Below are 20,783 nucleotides of genomic sequence, written 5' to 3' on the forward strand. Positions count from 1 at the left end.
CTTATTGTCAATATACTTACGAAAGCCACCCACGGTCTCTAGTTTGTGGCTGTAAAGTTTCATGGGGCTGTAATTACCCCAGACGTCATTAATACGTAATTGATACAGTGATGTATGTTTCAGTTGCGTTGTTTAGCTTCGTTCTCGACAAGCTAGCATGACATGATTGGTACCAATGGATCCCTTAGGTTGGGGGATCTAGAGGTGAGGATTGCATGATTACATGATGACTGAAACCAGCTGAAACGTCTCCCAGTTAGAGAAAACACAAACGTTTGTAATGTTTCACACTGACTGATAACTTGAGATCAAGACATTCAAGAGGTTTTCACTGGGAGTTAAATTATACGCAGAGGTCTCTTCCTCTTCAGAGCAAACAGACATGGTGATCTGACTGTGTGGTGTGCAGACAACAACCTGTCTCTTAACATCAAGAAGACAAAGGAGCTAATTACAGACTTCAGACGACATCAAGAAGAGCTGCGGCCAGTGACAATAGGGGGAGAGGAGGTGGAGGTGGCTCTGTTTTCAGCACTTACATTTTATACTTTTTAGGCTACTATACACTGTTTCTTTTAATGTGTGTGCATGCATGCGTGAAAGAATACACTTCTTAATCAGGGATGACAAATTTTGCTGTATGCTACATGCAATTAAAGAACAATGCTGTGTCTCAAATCACATACTTCCGTCAGTACACTTGCATGTAGTATACATAAACACGGCCGTTGGGCACTCAGTGGAAATGACGACCGCAAATTAGCTAGTTAGCAAACTAGCATTAGCATTTGCGTTATTGTTCGCGGTACCAAACCATTACAGACTGCTAAATTAACCCAATAAACATACTGATGGCTTATATCTGACAACAGTATAGAGGCGCTTAGTGCAAAAAACACATGTATTTGTACAATGCAGCGACGTTCACAGTCGCACAGTCCTCGGCCGCCATTTCCAGTTTGAAAAGTGGTCCCTCCCCTTCGGCTACGTAGCCAAGATGGCGACCATTGAAGGCGAGAAGTGTCCATATTCCACACTCAACTTCTTGACTGTTTTGAGTGCACCATCCCAGTACTCATAGTGCACTGCATTTTTCCAAACTTCTCAGTGTGAATGCACTTATGCACTCAAAATAATAAGTGTAAGTACAGAAGTACGCGATTTGAGACACAGCAAAAGGGTTTTTCAATGCTCTTGGCCCAAAGGGGCTGCCAACTATGGTGACTGACGCGAAAACGCAAATAGTCCTTTCTAGAGCCAGTGTTTGCTTTGTCTGTTCTGGGCTACTGTAGAAACACGGCAGTGAACATGGCGATGTCCTTGATGAGGACCCACTCATTGTGTAGACATAAACGGCTCATTCTAAGGTAACAAAAAACAAAAAAACAGTGATTCTTATTTTCAGGTGATTACACCCTAAAGTAAACATACTTACTATATTTTATTTTGTTTCCCCATTTGTCCCCCTAAATCACACAAAAAAACAACATGAACTGGACTCTCCTGCAGAAAGAAAGTATTCGGCACAGGTTTTATTTCAAAATAATTTATTTGCATATAATTGGAATGAAGGCAGGTTGATACATCTGTGATGGCACTGGTCAGTTTCCATATAGAAACATTCAGTCTATACAGAAACCACTCTTTCAAACCTGGACAAAATGGATAAATATATTAGTAAATAAATATATTAGTGACATGTCACTATATTGAAATGTTCTATTATATATAAAATACAACACTATTTCATTTCTGTTTTTTTTTTTTTCGGTTTTGTTTTTTTGTTCTCTTTTTGTACACAAAATATCCAAAATATACTGACATATCCCTTGAAGTTCTGGAGGGATTTTTTTTTTTTTACTCATAGAAAAGGCAGTTTCAGCTCATTATTCTTGCAAAAACAAAACAAACACATAAACAACACAAAGAGAAAGATCTTGAACAGGATGTAATCACATCAGATATTCTGCAGCATCGCTAAATGCTATTTTTCATGTGCTGATGGTTTTGGGTTTTTGTTTTTTTTTCAATTAATACTATGGATTTTTTGTTGTTTTTTTTTTAAATATAAAATCTGCTCAAGCCAAAGTGCTGCCTGTAATTCAGTCATTTCCACCTCAGTCTCTGAGACTGTTTGGGGCACGAACAGACGAGGAAACCCTGACACTTTAGCTGATGGACGCCGCGGTGACACATTCAAAGTGAGGTATTGGCACAAAGGAAGGGACTGCGGCTGAACATTTCTGCATGATTGTCCAAAAAATATTGACTCCAAAATTTTTTCCACTTCAATTCTCTCTGTTCTCTCTCTTGTTATTGAAAGCGCATTTCATTCTGAGATTTGAGAAAAGATTTGAAGCAGGAAAAAGGGCACAACACATCTTATGTTATAAGTCCACTGTGTTCAAGATTTTTACCTCTTTGGTTCGACAGGTAAGAGCTTAGTGTGTTGGGACATTCCTGATTTAGGATGATGAACAGTTTGAATGAATAAGGCACATATGAGGCTTTAGTAAGTGCTACTGGTTACATTGCAATACCCACAAGCTCTTTGTCTGCTGTTAAACTGTATCTGAAGTCTGTCCTTTCACATTTTCACTGAGCCTTTAAGGGAAAGTCAACGCTCTAACAGAATTCCTGTACCTCCAATCTCTGATTATTTAGACAAGTATGGAAATAAGAGAGCCATCTTTGACTTTTATCTACACAGTCTGAAGAGTTCAGAGTTTTGCTGGGATATAGAGACATTTTCTGTCCATCAGTCTGCCAGAGTGGCTACTTGGGAGGAGAGGAAATAAAAAATCTTGATTCTGTTGTTTGTAGTTTTGGGAGTTGGTTATAATTTTTTACTTTTATCTGAATTAAAAAATGTTTTTGATCCCCCCCTTACCTATTTTCCTCTTACCTGTAGTGCTATTTATCAATCTAGGTTGTTGTGGTGTGAGTTGCCCAGTGTTGGAGGTATTGGTCTGCCTTCTCTCCAATATAATCAAACTACATGGCGCTCAGCTTGTGAAAAATACATTTGAAATACTCAACAGCAATGTCTCTTTCCAGAAATCATGACCTGGTTACTCAAGATAATCCACAGACCTTGTTGTGAAATGTTTTGTGGAGGAAGTAATTTCTTTCTACACCTGCTAGGTGTATGGACACGCAGAAGAAAGCATGCATCTACTGCTAGCTCACCTAGCACCACCAAGCTAGCTAATGTCACAGACCTCAAAAATAGGGAGGATTTTGAAAGAGGAATTTTTTTGTTTCATAAACTTTGCTTCATGCGTTCTGGTGACTTTTAAAGAATAAAAACAAGTTTAAAAAAGTAGACTGCATCAGAATTTTTATGTTGAATACATTAAATTTTGTTTAGTTTTTGGATTATTACCCCCGTACTCCAGCAGAGTACCTGGAGGAGGGAGGGAGGGAGGGTGGCCAGGCTGTAGGCTTGGCCCATGCAAGGGTCCTCATCCGGCTATCCTCCATGGCCCACACACCCCTGAGTCTCTACAAGACAGCTGGGTACCCCCAACCCCCAAGGCACTCCTCAAATCCAGATGGAGCGTCCTGTCGTTTTACGCACGCTTCGGCACAGAGACGACGTCTTCACCAGCAGCTGTGCCCTACTCATGCTGGGCTGGAGGGTTGGAACAGGATGGAGAAAGAGAGGGAAGCACCAACAGGTAGGAAACAGTCTACTTTTAAAGTCATTGGGTTTATACATGTTGTGCAGTGCCAGAATTGTGACCCCAGGAGAAAAGTGGGAGAGGGCGATGAAAAATAAGTATCCCAGGTAAAACAGAAGGTTTGGCAAGTATGACCGAGGACGATCCCTTTAATGTGTTTAAACATCTGGTGCTGTCACCAGCATGAGCCTCTCGACCATGAGGAGATGCACGCTATCTGTTCCGTAGAAAGAAAGTAGTTCCTACATGAAACTGCTCACAACAAGGTCTGTGGATTATCTTGAGTAACAAGGTCATGATTTCTGGAAAGAGACAGTGCTGTTTTTTTTTTTTTTTTTTTTTTTGTGCTTTGAGCACCACAAGCTGAGTGCCATCTCTTTGGCCGGTGTCTCCAACACTCAGCAACTCACACCCAAACAATCTAGACTGATAAACAGCACTACAGGTAAGAAGAAACATATGTATTTTTGATTTTGGGTTGAACTGTCCCTTTACGGTGGATCCTTTCTTTAAAGCAGGGATTGACAGTGCTCATTTACCACGACAAAGGATCATTTACCAACTCAGGTAGCATTACTGTAACTAAGGTAAATGAATTCTTCCCATTTTTCCAGTGTTTGATTGTTCCTGAGACATTTCTCAGGCTCCGCCCATTACAGTTTGAAATCATGGGAACAGCACACCGAGCTTTCATTGAACTGGTGCTACGGCAACAGACTGAGCTGATGCTTGGGACTGTAAGGTCTACCTAGCATGGCTTTACTCCAGTTATATAATTAAATAGTCACTATCTCTTTTCTATGGCTGCAATGTAGAATATTCCTCTAGAGCTTTAGTCGCTGGAAGCCAACAGGAAGGTATATCCTTTTTAGGGGATAATACAAAATTGTGATGAACTAAGCTTTAAAAGGAATACCTCACCCCTCAAATAACTGTTTGTATATCAATTACTCACCAGGTGTCACATTCAAATTTGTGAAGGTAACAGCAACAGCAAAACTTCAAAACATCCGCTCTCTTCAAAGCCAGACTCCATTGATGACAACAGTGATTTTACCTTGCTGAATACAGCAGCTGCTGGTCTACCACTGCCTCCATCAGTTATTTAGTTTGTGTTTTAAGGGGTTAGATTTGATTCACCACAGTCACACAATAACACAAACTAACTGATCGAGGCAGTGGTAGACCAGTAGCTCATGTTTTCAGCGAGGTAAAATTACTGTTTTTTTCAATGGAGTCTGGATTGAAGAGAGCATAGATAAGTTTTAGTTTCAGTTCAGTTTCCCATCTGAAAGGGGCTGCCTGTTTGGGAAGTGCTGATTGTACGACTCCATAAATGAGACTTGGATTATACCGCACAAGTTGTGTGAGAGTTTGTACACAAATGTTTTGATATAGTTTTGCTGTTATTAAACGTGGACCCCATGACTTCAATTCATCGAGAATTTCCTCAGTTTTTGGATTCTTTGTTCACCGTGGAGGAATGCGAGAAAAACAACGCTTTCCTCACGAATATAACGTAATACGGCGTGAGTAATTGATATACAAATGGTCATCTGTGGAGTGAGGTATTCTTTAAAAGGAGCAGAGCATATGGTGTCATCCCTCTGATGAGGCTGTTCACTATGCACTGATTAGGGGGTTTAACAGCATTGAGGTCAAATACATGAAGTAACCACTGGCAAGAGAAATGACAAGAACAAGTCAATAGCTTGTATGACGACAACATAATTCAGTCAAACTGGTTCATTTTGAAAAGTTAAAAAAAAAATAAAATTACAGACTACCAAAAAAAAAAAAAAAAAAACAAGAAAAGAAAATGATCCAAAATACAAACATGTTGAAAACAGCTGCCATTATTGAAATAGTGAAAACAAGGCCCATGCAAGGCTCAGCAACCTCAGTGAATGCTCGTTGTTTGAGGGGCTGAGCATCAACCTTTCTCTCCGTTTGGACAGGTCAGACTGCCAAGAGGAAAATGTTTGAGTTGTTGAGTTTATGGGAGCTACATGGTTGTGACCAAAAAAAACAAAACAAAACAAAAAAAAACAAAACAAAACAAAAAAAAAATCACTACAGCAGTACCTTTAAAGACCCCCTGTGTGAGGCATGTTAAGAAATCTGAGCTGAGGTAGGCTGGAGAGAAAAGCTTCTCTGAGCTGAGACTGGACTCAGCCAAGGAAGGCCAAGATCATGCAGAGTAAAGTACCTCCAAGATAAATCAAGTTATTCTGCAACAGAGTGAGCGACGCAAAGACAGAGTCTCACTTCATGAGGGCTCAACACCCTAAGCAAGGATCATTCGTTAGTTGTCACTAAGGAGCATGGGAACTTGTGATATCATGTCGGTGATGAATATTCTTCCTATAACTGACGAGGAAAACACAGAAAAACACTTTCCCCCCTTTGTGGCGTATGAGTCGTTTCCCCAGCAACTCCCAAACATTTAAATCATTCATCATAAATTCAATAAAAAGTTTAGCTTTATATAATCAAGGTAAATTCAATCACACTCAGCTGAGAGAGCATATCAGCGTGTGAGCTGTAACTCGTGGGGGAAGCTGGGGAATCGTCTGCACGAAAGGCATTGCTGGTGGAATTATGCGGAAGACATGAGAGCGATAGCCAATGAGAGGCTTGTCCATTCTGGCTCCTGTGTAGCAGCGTGATAATGGGGATGCAACAAGTTCTCACACACCAGACTCCTCTTCTGATCCTGCGGACACAAAAACAGCTCAAGTTACCTTCAAAGTACGATAAGGAAAAAATGTGAGTAATTGATATGTTGGTGAAGGATCTCAGTTATCCAGGTCATGGTCATCCTAAGTGCTACATCGTTAGCAACTAGACTTGCTTGAGTTTCTTGAAGATGTTTCGCCTCTCACCCAAGATGCTTCTTCAGTTCTGTTCTTCTGTTCCTCTTCAGAACTGAAGAAGCGTCTTGGGTGAGAGGCGAAACGTCTTTAAGAAACCACAATATAGCACTTAGGTGAGTAATGTCCAAAGAAAGCAATTGTAGCAATTGTAGAAAATGTAGCTAAACCATTGGCTTGTTTCCTTTACAGATCATCTGACTGCTTGTTTCTTGCCCAGTCTGACTTTGCTGTAGTGATGTCGCCGTGTTCCAACAGCTTACCAGTATTTTGGTGAGTAATCATTATCACAACTAATAGAAATGATGCCCAAAACTATGAAAATAATAACCCAAAGTTGTACTTTAAGGCCAATGACCTGGCCATGTTATTAAAGGTAAACAAAGGAGGCACCCACCCTGATTGTGATGTAATGTTTGGCAGTACAAACAAATGTCTGTGTTGCGGTCAGCAGCAGGGCCGTGGTGGAACCTGCAGGGTGGCCTGTCCATAGATGTCCCCGGCCCCAAGAGCTGAGGCTCTGAGCGGGCCTGCTGCACCCGCTTTTGCCACACAACGTGGGCCCCGGCATAGCAAGGCCAGTCCTCCATACCTCCAGAGTCCAGAATGAGGGGCACGGGGAGCAAGGCAGGGTGCAGCTCAGGAGGAGAGCAGCAGAAGCCCGGGCCCTGACCATAGTGGATGTGGATGCTTCGGTCATCCTGCAGATCTAAGCTCTGATGGAAGCGAACAGCGGGGCCATCAAGCACACAGCCACCCACTCGCCCAAGAGTAGTAGGAGGATGTGCGTGTCCCTGGTGGCAGCAGTGGGATTGAAGCTGTAAAGGGATTGGGGATACCAGGACAGGAGGTCCTGTAGGGCTGTTGGGGTCGTGGTCCTGACACTCTGCCCCCGGACTGGGCCGATCTGTGGGGTCTGGCTTTGTGCACTGGCAGAGGGTGTGCTTCGGAGGGCAGGCAGGTGAGTCTTTGTCCAGGACGAGAGCAGCAGGTGCAGCTGCAGCAGCAGCAGTGGCTCCCTGCTCCTCGTCTGAGCCTCTGCTCGGGCCCTGGCTGTGCTCCCCCTCCTCATAGTGGTGGTGTCTGTGGCGGTGGTAGTGGATGTGGCTGAACACAGTCTGCGGCTGCTCTTCAGCACAGCCTGCTTTATTTACCACAGAATCCAAAGACCTGGGCCGGGCCTGGGCGCCTGCCTCTAAGCTGTTCCTGCGAGGGGCACGCCCAGGACCTGGCCCATAACAACCAAACGGATCGTAGTCACTGCTCAGAGAGCTACGGAAGGTGGACCAGCTGCCATAAACCCCCTGCAAGGACACATCAGTACAGTTGAGAACTGAGTCGCTGGAGGAGCCATGACATGGCCCTGAGCTGGAGTCGCTCGCTGGCCCGTCTGCCAAGTATCCGCTGCGCTCTGTGTGGTAGCTGCCACCCGAGCAGCTGCCATCGTCTTGCCGGCTATGAGCCGGCGCTCCACGGTTCTGTGGTGTGGCAGAGGCAGTGTGGTGCAGTCTTGAGCTGGATGCACTGCGCTGGGCCGGACAGGACGAGCGATAGTTGTGGCAGGACCGACGAGGTGTGTAGTGGTGCGTGGAAGTCCTGCAGTTACCTCCAATCCTGTGGGGCCTCCCAGGACCCTCTGCAGGAAGATGGTATCCACAACCGGACGTAAGGGGCCTGCTGGTGAGGAAACGTAGAGTTTGGGCGTCCATGGGAGAAGAGCCAGTGTAGTGGCCCAGAGAGGGATAGGGTCCTGAGGGTCCACGAGGATAATGGGGCCTCATAGAGAAGGGGATGGCATGCTGGGGGAAGGGGTGGTTGCGTGGGCTGCTGTAAGGCTGAGGGTGCAGGAAACTCTGGCTTTGCTCCGGACTCTGCTGGAGTCTGTTCCTCTGAGGCTGCCGCTCTGTCCCTGTGGGCCACAACAGCAGTCAGAACACACACGACATTGCAGGGTAACAGTAACGTCTATCACAGCAGATTCAAGAAGGGGTTAAAAAATCGATGTGAATTTAAATTCAAGATCTAAAATTTCAAATTGACGAAAAGTCCTCTATTGACAGCATTGCAGATATCAGTCAAAGCATGGAAAAGAGAGTCTAAACTAAACTTCATATCCATTTTAAGATTCCTTCTTTACCAAAACTCAACTGGAAATATGCCTTTACTCACCCATGATGTTGTGCATGCAGAGGGGACAGGTGCGATGTTGTAGTAGCCAGGGGTCAACGCAGTCTTTGTGGAACTCATGAGCACAGGAGATGATCCTCAGATGCTGGTATAAAAGTGAGACAGAGGTAGATTTGAGACGAGGACAGTTACATCTACAGATACACTGTGTTCCTCACTCTTTCTCCTCTTACTTGTCCGTCCTGGAAATCCTCCAGGCAGATAGCACAGACGGGGCTCGAGTTGGAGCTACTCGCTGACCCCCAGGCTGCACGGTGGCGCTGAGAGCCCGAGCAGCCTTGGGAGCTGTAGGTTTTGGTCTCCAATCGACTGATGGCCCGCATGGTCTGCTGATGGACAGAGTCCTGCATGCACAAGAAGCGAGGGTTAGAAAAACCTTTGAAAGATCTCCAGCTGAGCTGTGGATCCAAAAAGAAGACAATGCACTGACACCCATGTCGCTGTAAGGTTAACACTCACCCAGGTCCTGTTGGACTTGCACTTGTAGCGGAAAGCGAAGATTAGGACGATGGTTAGAATAACTAAGACAATGGTGAGCAGGATACCCACATCATAATGTGGCTGAAAAGGGAACAGAAGATGGAAAGAGAGCAAAATAATGTTTGTATTAAATCAGAGACCACTCCAAGATATCTTAAGGGGTGACTTCAGTAATTTTCATCATAGACCCTTTTTTCTCCCATGTTTATGTGTGTGTAAGAAACAAATGGAAACAACCACTTTTGAAAATGGTCCAGTATTTGGTGAGATTGCTGCAGTTGGTAGCCGTTCACGCTGTCAGTGTACGGCCACACTCAGATCGTAGTGTGATTTAAGTGTCTGACAACATTAAAGAGAGGATCCCTACAGAAATAGACCTTTTTGTTTCACCAGAAAAAGCCCCAAAATCTTCATCGCCAAACCCACCAGACTCCATTCAAATAAACATTAATTTTATCATCGTAAAACACAATTCATTCAAAGTTGACAAAACGTACATAAAACTCACAAAAATCTTATCCATTCATCTTTCAATTGTTTCAACAATCACCAGCTCTGGCTTGGCTAAAATAAACCCTTAATTCACTCAGTTAGATGTGACAATATGCTGACTCTATACATGCTAAAATTACAGTTTATTTAAATGGAGTCTGGTGGGTTTGGTGATAGCAATTTTGGGGCTGTTTTTAGTAAAACAAAAAGATCTAATGCTTTAACGAAAAGCTCTATCTCTGTAGGGATCCTTTCCGTAATGTTGTGAGACACACTTTCACACAACCTCTAGCCAATGATAGGAAAGTCACAGGTGTGTGTATGTTTCAGTGCTTACCCATTTAGGCTGCTCCACCATGATCTCAATGCGAACTTTGGCCTCCTCGTTCTTGTTGACCAAACCCATCAACTCCTCAGCATCCTCCGCCTCCACCAGCACGACCGGTCGGGGAAGGGAGTCTGTTTCTCTCAGCTGTGTGTGTTTTGCACACGGGGTGGTAATCACAGAATTATGAGTGTGACATTTCTGTGTGCTTTTCTGTCTTTCATATTTTATGAATAAATATAGCTGTAAATGTAGCTGTGTCTGCACTCTCACCTCAGCAGCAGCATTGGCATCATCACTGACATCAAAGATAACAGCCTGTGCTCCTTTGTCCAACGCCATGCGAGCCTGCAGGAGACGACACAGGAGGGACAACAGTTAGAAATAAAATATACAGACAGCAAGGACAGTTTTTATGATATTCTTATACTGCGTGTGATCTCAGTAAAGGACAAAACGGCGTTCAGCAACAGAGAACATCACTCGTGGTTATAGAAAACCATACTTCTTCATTTAGTGTCTCAACCCATCACTAGGTGGCAGTGACGCACTGAGCCTCAGACCAAAGTACACCTCCCCACCTCCTCCTGTCACTTCTCCACCTGACTTCTGAAGCCACACACTGCCTAAAAAGTGTGTTAGAAGGAAGCTGAAGGCTGCAGCACTGGTAATCTAAACCTTTATCTTACGTTGGAGGATGTAACCAGTGAAACAGCGGAGGATTGTTTAATTAAGTGAAAAGAGAAGGTGAAACACTGAATGAAGGGAGACGGGTGTTGCATCAGCTCAACATGCAAATAAGGACGTTTTGTATTCAAACCAGGCTCTGAGAGTGTGCTGCGTTCAATCACTGTCATTTTACAGTGAAGTGTAAAGCTGAAAGAATACTTTAGAGACAAGTAGTCATGTGGTAAGTTGCTGATGTAACATTATAAACAATAGGTAGCCACAAGTGACAGCAAATGTTGAAACATAGTGAAACTATAAAACAAGTAGAGAAGCGTCATGTAGTCATTGGCTCGGTGGTTAGTGTACTAACTCAATAATAGCTCAGAAACTTCTCATAGTTCTACGAACCATCCTTTTTGTTCTGTCCACACTGTAAGAACTAGGAACCATTGTAGTCCTTAGAACTCCATTTTGAGGGACTTTCTTAGTTCGTACTTCGGAGTGGGTCCTCTCCCAGCACAAGAGGAACCGTAAGTGATGTAAGTGTGCCTTCATTGATCAAATACACGAGCCAAAGCTGCACCAGCAGCCGCAATATTTGAAAAACAGTTAGCCGTGTAAACAATAGACAACACGAAACACAAACAACGGCTCATAACGAAATGAAGTCGTATTTATGTGATGGTGGAAATGCAATTTTGACTTGTCAAAACAAAAGTGATGTTGATATACCAACCCAGCAGTGCGTCACTTCAGTGTTCCTATTGGGGATGCCAATTCAAACTGAAAAAAGCACTTGAGTGTACGTAGTTCTCGGAAGAGCTTTCTGGTAAGCAGTTCCTCTCAGGGAGTCCCCAGAACTGTTCGGCCTGAAAATGCCTACTGTCAGTGACGTAAGTCCTTTTGTGACGGCAGGAACCTTTTGAGGAACTCATCGCATTTTGACAGCATGGACCAGAGTCTGAATTAAGCTCTGGGGACATTATTATATCCCCCGAAAAGTCATTGATTGTAAGGTAATTCTTTGGGATTGGGGCTTGCAGCACTGAAAATTCCTTATTGGTTTAGTGCTCACAGCAAAGATTCACGAGACAGCATCAACCAACATTTTACAAAGTCTACTGCTGTAAACCAGTTTTTTGTTCTGTTTGCTTCCACGTTAACACATAAGCATGGAGTTACAGATGGACAGACGAAAAAGTTCAGGCCTTATTGAGCATACTGAGGACAAAGTTCAGTGGGAACTGGAAATGGTGAGCTGGACCCAAAATGATGAAGGGTATGCAAAAATCTCCTGCAAGGAAATGGGAAACAGTACTGGGAGAAGCTTCAAAAGCTAAAACAGAATTACAAGGACCACAATAAGTGTGACAGTGATGAAGTGAAGTGTGAATAGTGATATCTAGACTTTGCTGACATTAGCTACCATAAGCTACGAGTGTATTGAAATGATCGACTGTGAATTTTATGCCCGTAAGTTTAATATTCGTTAGTAATTAAAGTGTCACTAAAGTAAAAAATGCTGTGGAGACACCACAGACATACAAGAGCTCTTACTTGTTGAGTGGGACAGCCAGTTATGTCTATGTCTGACATGCAAAGACCTCAGTGCTTGATCAGATTCCATCAGAGAAACATCATGCCATCATCTTTAAGACTATGTGCTTCGGTTTGTGTCTGTGACCTGACCTGACCTGACCTGACCTGATCTTGTCTTGTGTTTCTCTGAATGTTAATTTTGTTATCAGAGCGCCCTAAGAAAAAAAGAAATGCTTAATCGAGCATCACCACAAGACGGCGAGAAAACAAACAGTGTAGCAGCCATCAATATCTCATCACATGCTCTCAAGCGTCTGGCATCTGCCAACGCCTAATGAGGAGGAGACAGAAGTTTAAACACCTAATCACCTGGGTCAAACACAACACTAAACAGTGATTTCTTAGTGATTTGCATGCAGGGAACCATCAGGAATGTGTTTTTGGCGTGGAAATATACGACCAAGCCAAATGAGCTCTACAAGATGATTTTTAAGTAATCCAAAGTATTTAGAATATAAACTACATTTCCAGGGCGTGTATTCAGTAATCTGTAGTGGAATATGTTTTATAAGTAACCCTCCCAGCGCTGCAGATAAAAGCACCGCGTGCACTAATTGCCCATGTGTGAGCGTGCATACAGCATGTGCGTATGTTTTCCAACATAATGTGGCGTGCAGTTCAGAGTTAACAACATTGTCCCACAGAACCGCCGGTGGCCATAGTATTGACGGTCAGAGAGAGGTCAAATAAAAAAATTTACATATCCCCTTTGATCTGGCTTCCAGCTCTGTGTGCAGCAGCCTGTTTCATCAGAGCAGTAATTGTAGTACGTGCATGGGCCTAAATGGGGTGCGGTCACATAAGAGGAAAAAAACTAGATCTCTGACATGTGGGAATTTGCTTTACCTGGGGTTCAAAAGTTCCTGACTGAGCCCACACGTCCTCTGATCGTGGTAATAAACGCAGGGAAGCCAAACACACACAGTCGCCTACACTTTAAGAAGATATATCATAATGTATTCATTGAATGACTGCTGCTGTGGTGTTCTTATATGCCAGTATTAGCAGTGTGTTCGACTAGACTGAGCCACAAACCAAGAAGAAGCCTGAGAGATGTCATTATGATTATTAGCAGATATATTTATCCTTTAATGGTGCCGTGAAAAGATCTGACGCTAACAAGACGAGTTAAAAAGACTGCCAGCGCGAGGGTTTCAACATCTCCAGATTCTGTTATGGTCGGAACTGAAACAGACATGGCTGTGGTGAGGTAAACACCCATCCTTGTGAGGTGACACATGGGATTCATCACTATTTGGCACTTGAGTAAACATTAACAATTGCAGCACTGGAGCTGACTGCGGTTTAAAGAGGTAAACAGACGACGTCATCACTGAAAAACTAACAAACAATGCACAGACCACAACAGTCTGCTTTTAACACTGGTTGGGTTTTTGTCTCGGGGGGGGGGGGGGGGGGGGGTGTTTTTGTGAAACAGAGCCGGCGAGGAGGTGCAGCAGGTAGTGGCGGCTGTCACAAACATAAACACACCTGAGGGCACGGAGCCAGAGAGGGACACTGTGAGGTCACACAGGTACACCAGCAGGTATGCATTCAACACAGACAGCCTGTTGCTACGAGTGGAAAAAATAATTATTCACGTAAGTACTGCAATTTTTTTAACTGATTCTTTGAATGTAGGAATTGATTTATTTTAAATTCAACTGCTTTATTTTAGCCTACGTGGAGCTGTAAAGGAGTTACTGCTTTTATTGTTGTCATCTATGATCCAAGTTCCACGGAGGTACGACCTACACCACCACATTTTAAATCCACTATTTTCTTTTTCCTGAACTACACCTGCCAATCGTATCACCACGCAGAAGGAAACGTGCATCCTCATGGTGAACTGTCCCTTTAAAGTCACTGTGTGTAGATTTTAAACATTTCCAACTTTGGCGACCCCAGTTTATCAAAAGAAATCCTTCAGCTTTGTCTCAAGTCTGTACAATATCAATTTTATACATATAATATAATAATTGTTACAGAATATTGTTGAGACATTAACACAGTCTATTATTTTGTACAAAAAGGAAATAAATGCCACTGATGTCGATCAAACTGAATCTGGAGTGCCTTTGAAATTTAAATTTAGCAAAAAGGATGCAAAAATCTTTTCCAAAGCATTCAGTTGTGTTTTTTGATTTGTTATCCAAGACTTCTGAAGGTGTGTCACCCCCAATCGTAGTCTCTGACTTCTGTAAGCAGCTTCTCCTTTATCTATCACACTGAGGGACAACAATGTACATCAACAGCAAAAAAGGTATAGGAAAAAAAGTATACTAACTTACAACCCTAATTCCAAAAAAGTCAGGATGCTGGTAAACGTGTCATCGGCATAAAGTTTAGAATGAGTGTATTTACAGGTCGAAAAGATTTCCAACTTCAACTTGATTTGTACTTCATTTTGTGACTTTTCTGGTCCAGTTATGTTGAGTTTATTTATATGTCAACCGGTCACCCCCAGCTGGGTCCCACAGTCCAAAGACATGCAGGTTAATTGGTGACTCTAAATTGTCCGTAGGTGTGAATGTGAGCGTGAATGGTTGTCTGTCTCTATGTGTCAGCCCTGTGATAGTCTGGCCCAGGGTGTACCCTGCCTCTCGCCCAATGTCAGCTGGGATAGACTCCAGCCCCCCCACGACCCTCAAGAGGGTAAGCGGTTACGAAATAGATGGAGGTATAGATTCAGCCCTTCTCAAAATACTCAAAACCTAAGTACAGGAGTGCTACCAAGTAAGCAGACCTGATGAGACTTTTTTGTCTAACTGCTCACAATCAGTCCCATCACCACCACAAAGGAGGACATGGACGACACCACACAGTCTACACCGACATTATATGAAAGCTGCTATAATCTCATAAAAATTCAAAGGGCAGTGTCTTTAAATTGTAACACCTCCTGATGCTGACAGGAGCAAATGATTTACACAAACAAACCAATCCAGAATGTGTGTTCCACCTTACTACGAGCAGCACTTGGCTCACGGCAGCATTAACCACAGCTCATCTTGCATAAACACCAGATCGAGCCAGCGAGCTGCCCTCTCCAGCATTGGGTGGCCCGCTCGGGGCCAGCCAGCACTGTTTGTTTACATCCCTGGCGAAGTGCGGTCTGTGAGCCAGGCCTGGCATCACAGTGTGTTCTCAGCAGGGCAGAAACAAACTACGCTGCTGCTCTGATGTCTTTATTTCACATAAGGGACGTGCCAAGGTTTTTCCGTCGCCTGACAAGATCGCTTTGCCTGTTAACGTCTCAGTGTTTGTCATGGGTTTAATGTGGTGCGGATGGCACAGCAGCACCAATTCAGTCCAGCGGCTGATTCTCCTTCATCTGCAGCCATGTTCCGACGTAACGGAGAGGAAAAGGAGAGGGCAATAATGAGAATATTACACACAGACACACGTTCAGTCTTGCCATGGAGAAACATCTGCTATATTAGTTGAACATCTATGATTACAGAACTCCATTTAGAGTCCAAGTGTGACCCAGTAGCTTCATAACCTTTGACTTCTGACAGCAGATTTGATTTAAATCTGAGCATTAAAGGGGCAGTGAATAAGATCTTTGAAGTCACTTATCTGCAGCTTTGAGTGCACAGAAACAACAGTCGTCTATTCTCATATTGAGACTTCTTAACCAGAGATAATCTGCTAATGAAGTGAGATAATCTGACTTGTTCCAGATGTTGCCAGCATTTCCATTGTTTTAGGAATTTTCTAGGGAATTCGTTTCAGCTTTAAACAGACATAACAAGGCAAAGAGAGAACTAGCAACAAGGAGAGAAACCATGAACAAAGTTAACTTCTCTCAGTTTTACCCAAAAAACAAGGAAATGTTTTACTCTTTCATAATGTTTTTATTTTTGAAGGAAAATGTTATTTCTCGCATGCTTTCATGCTTGCTGGCATGGTGAATGAAGAATCCAAAAACAGAGACTTATGTAAAGTCATAGGGGTCCACGTTTAACAACAGCAAAACTGTATCAAAATATCTGTTTACAAACTCCCACACAACTCGTGCAGTATAATCCAAGTTTCATTTATCCAGTTGGATGCTCGATACTTCTAAAACAGACAGCCCTTTCTGTCGGGGAACTGAAAGTGAAACTTCAAAGCCAGACTCCATTGACCAAAACAGTAATTTTACCTTGCTGAACACAGGAGCTGCTGGTCTACCGCTGCCTGGATCAGCTAGTTTGTGTCTTCGTGTGACTTTGGTGTTTTAAAGCAGTGGTTCCCAACCTTTGTCGTTTTGGTACCCCTGACTAGGTCACATATTTTTTGGATATTTCATATTATATTCAAAGCATAACAGAACAACTGAAACTTTTTTGCACTTTTATGGTTCACTTATAGCATATATTAACATACTTTTTAGCTTTTCTTTGTAGCAATCTCATTTTGTGTTTCATATTGCTTATTTTAGAGCTGTGTATTTTTTATTTTGTGTTTATGTTCCATGTTTGTCTGTAACTGATGTTGCTGCCTGTCTTGGCCAGGAAACCCTTGAAAAAGCAAGAGGTTTTTTCTGGTTCACTAAAGGTCAAATAAAACTAAATAAAGGTTGGGAACCAGCATTTTAAGGGGTGAGATTGGATTTACCAAAGTCACAGAAGAAGACAAACAAACTTACTGATTGAGGCTATGTTAAATCAGCAGCTCCAGTGTTCAGCGAGGTAAAATTACAGTTTCTATCGATGGAGTCCGTTTTTGGATTCTCCTTTCACTGCGGAGACATGCAAAAAAAAAAAAAAAAAAAAAAAAAAAAAAGTTTTCTTCATGAACTCAATGTGACACGAGTTGAGTAATTGATATACAAATGGTCATTTGGAAGGTGAAGTAATCCTTTAACTAAATCACCATGTTAAGTCAGACATTTTTTATCAGCGCAACCAGCAAGTAAGACATTTCAGTCTCAACCTAAACTAATTAGTGAGCACGGTTGTCCTTACAGTGAAAATCTTTATTACCGTTAATTACACACCACCACACACTCTGCCATAAACCTGTTGATGTTGCACTTCCTCAGTCTCCCCTCCCGCCTCCTTGAAAACATGCCACTAGACTCTATTTAACTTCTCTTTTCCCAGCGTGAGGATCCACATCATTCAGTGCACGAGTAAATTATACCATGGAATAATATGTGTGGGAATGAGGAGTGAGAGTGAACGAGGTACAGAAAAAAAAAAAAAAAAGAAGAGAAGGATGGAGTGAGGCGAGCAGGCTGTGGTGCTGCTGCATTAAAGTGTCTAATGACAGAGTGCAGAGCTCCGGGCCTACAGGTCTGAGGCCGACTCTCTGCTCTGTCATTTCTCCTGACTGGCCCGGCACACTGGAACCATTACTGAGGCACTGGGACACGCCGCATGGCTAAATGAGGAGCAGACGGGGGCGAGGGCTGGTGGTGATAATAGGAGGGGGTTTAAGTGGCACTGAAAACAGGTGCAGTCTGAGCTGGTGTTATGGACATTGTGTTTAAAGGGGGCTTATTATGCTCATTTTCAGGTTCATACTTGTATTCTGGGTTTCCACTACAACATGTTTACATTCTTAAGTCATCAAAAAACTCTTTATTTTCTTCATACTGTCTGCCCTGGAACACCTGTGTTCACCCCCAGTCTACAACACTCCTGTCTCTTTGAGCCCCCCTCCCAAAAGAGCCTGGAGTGGTCAGCATTTCCAGGTCTTCTTTATATTGGTGTCTCTGTACATCTATTGCAGCCGACTGTAACGAGGTATAGCGGCACTTTCTACTGTTCAAAATCAACAATAAAAGCTTCTGAACACAACCTGACATAATTTAGTAGGAATATGATCCGAAACCAGTGAGAAATTACCAACACCTGCAACCAAGATTACATCTCCCCTTGACGTTAGCATGTAGCTACATGTAGCAGTGTATGTAATGTAAACTTGCAGTAGAATGCTTTGAGCAGATGACCAAAGAAATCCGTCATGAGCTGGAAACAGTATTCAGAACGATATAAAGTTTTTACTCACAGGGATTACTTTTACATCAACACATTCTCACTCCAACCTCGTCACATATTGGTGTTTGGGCATGGACTTTCCACGTCCAGATACAACGTGCAAGGTACCCTGGGTGCGTTCGTTGTTCTGGGACGCCATGTCAAGTTCTGCCTGTTACATGCATTGTTTTCTTTCAAAATACATTTTCATTTTCACAGGAAATTCACAGTTTACATACAGTCTCTTTCAAAATAAAACCACTACGTCGATACAACATCGCGAATTGACAATTTCTTCCTCCAACAACTAACGCATGTGGGTGGGTTTAGGAAAAAAAGAACAGGGTTTGGCTTTATAATCTTACAGGGTGCAAACGCTGCTCTCTCACGTTGTTGGACCAATACACCACCTCTCCCGCCCGCCCTATTCGGACTTTCGCTGCCTTAACTTTCGTTCTTGTCGTGCTATGTTTCCCCCTGACGCCCCTGAGTGCTGTTAAACTATCATGGCGACTGGCTGCGCATCATGCCGACATTAAAGGACGGCTTTTTTCCTCAGTGCCTGACACCGCAAATCACTGCCCAAGCACTGGATTCCGACAACTTTGAAGTAAGACTGGGTTGTTTACATAACTCATTATTTGAAACTCTGACAAAACACGACACAAAACATACAGGAATCTGAGGCTAAAAGAATCATGTCAAATAACAGCCCTTGTTATTCTCATAGTGTGAAAACTGAATCTGAAGTACTTTTGATCAAAGATTTGAAGTTAAGTCTGCCTTGCAGCTCATTCCAATCTTATAGGGCGTGAAAGCAAAAGGCAGATTGGCTCAGCTCTGTTCAGGTTGGTTGGACCATGAGGAGAATTTTCTGTGATGATGTAGTGTAATAGATACTGGATTAATGTGACATTCATGGTCACAGACCGGACACGGTCCTGCAGACTCCTTTGGCAAGGGCTTGAATGTAATGGACGTTCATATATAAAATCCCAAACTCCAGCTTTAAACATCATTACACCTGATCTGTCCAAAGGCCACAGTAGATCCAAACCTAACCCTAATATATGTGTCAAAATTTGGAAAATAATGACAAATAATTATCACTTATACACTTAAAGTAATGTTGAAATAAATGATATAAAAAATAACCAGAACTACATGGCTTTGCTTTAAATATTGTTTAGCCAACTTTGAAGCTGTATATTTAAGTCTAACTGAGTGTGAATAATGGCTGTATGTGTGAGTGTGTGTTGCTGTGATTGCCGGGTGTTCGCCACCGGCTCAGCGGCAGTTGAGTTGTTCGGAGGAGGGAAGGGTGTGGCCCTGCTGGGTATCCATTACTCACAGGGGCACTTTGATGTGGGGCCGCTGGAGGGGGGGCGAGTAATGTATGAAGAGGAGGAGGAGGAGGAGGAGGGGGGGCGGTGGGGGTGGGGGGGCCAAGCGGGCATGTCAGGGCAGGTGAGCAGATTCTACGCTCTCAGGAAAAGTATTGAGCCTGAGGGGGTGGGCCTGAATCACACACACACACACACACACACACACACACACACACACTCCTCCTCCTACTTATAACTTCCATTCATCCTGGAACACACACACACACACTGAAACACTAAATCCAGAACCTGGGCTTGGCCATCCTTCTCGTGCAGAGAGACACTGGAAAAAGTTATGAACCTGATCTGCCTGTCTGGAGGTAGCAGAGGTCATTTAGAGAACTCACTCCCTCTCTCTTTCTCTCCGCACTTCCCTTGTCCCTCGCCGCCCCCCTCTCGTTAGCACGCCCTGGCTACACCGTGCATGACACACATTTGAAATGCAAAGCACAGGGTGACAGAGAGAAAGACCAAAGTCATCTGATACACTATCGCTCGCTAAACACATCCTCGAAACATCAAAGAGGCGAGCGCCTGCAGCCGGCGGGCCACATCAGTCTCATCTGCCAGTGACAGATGATGATGGAGCCCTGACTTCATCGCACACACGCCACCATGTGACCTCCAATTTCACTTTTTTCACTTTTTCACTCATGTCAAGAAGACTGGAATCACTGCCTCGTGGCTGTGCGCCTCCACCGACCAGTCAGGTTGCAGTTACAGTTTACAACCCCGTCTGTCTGGACTGATATGTAGTAGGGGTGTAATGATCCATTGATCTGGATTGATATATCAATTTAATGATCGGCGATCCACTGTCATTGATGCAAAGTGAAAACATGAAAATGAAAATAAAAAGATTTCTCTCAGAAAGCCCTGAGAGACTTTATTTGTGTCAGTGGAGTCAGTTTAAAATGAACTTATTATTTATGTGTTGTTTTTGTCTTCAATGTCCAAAAGAAAAAAAGAAAGGGGTGGCAGCGTCTTCTGTAACAGACTGTATTAAATGGGCATTTAATATCACCTAATATCGATCACAGACCCCTGAATCATACTGAATTGAAACCGTACTATGTTTTAAAAATGAGTATTTTGATTAGCATTAAGAGAATTCTCAA

At 43.2% G+C, this 20,783-nt stretch overlaps 1 protein-coding gene across 1 annotated transcript in view; it reads right to left on the reverse strand.

Moving 5' to 3' along the window:
• Window positions 1-1,530: 1,530 nt before the first annotated feature.
• Window positions 1,531-20,783, reverse strand: part of rnf43 (ring finger protein 43) — a 114,820-nt gene continuing 95,567 nt past the window's right edge. The window contains exons 3-9 of the mRNA XM_033636541.2: window positions 10,314-10,388; window positions 10,053-10,187; window positions 9,203-9,304; window positions 8,917-9,087; window positions 8,726-8,828; window positions 6,954-8,465; window positions 1,531-6,399 (exon numbers count right to left, since the gene is read on the reverse strand). Coding sequence (XP_033492432.1) covers window positions 6,374-6,399; window positions 6,954-8,465; window positions 8,726-8,828; window positions 8,917-9,087; window positions 9,203-9,304; window positions 10,053-10,187; window positions 10,314-10,388 — 2,124 coding nt within the window. The 3' untranslated portion in view covers window positions 1,531-6,373. The remainder of the gene's footprint in view (window positions 6,400-6,953; window positions 8,466-8,725; window positions 8,829-8,916; window positions 9,088-9,202; window positions 9,305-10,052; window positions 10,188-10,313; window positions 10,389-20,783) is intronic.

The sequence above is a fragment of the Epinephelus lanceolatus genome, chromosome 11, assembly GCF_041903045.1.
Source record: "Epinephelus lanceolatus isolate andai-2023 chromosome 11, ASM4190304v1, whole genome shotgun sequence".
NCBI classification, from domain to species: Eukaryota; Metazoa; Chordata; class Actinopteri; order Perciformes; family Serranidae; genus Epinephelus; species Epinephelus lanceolatus.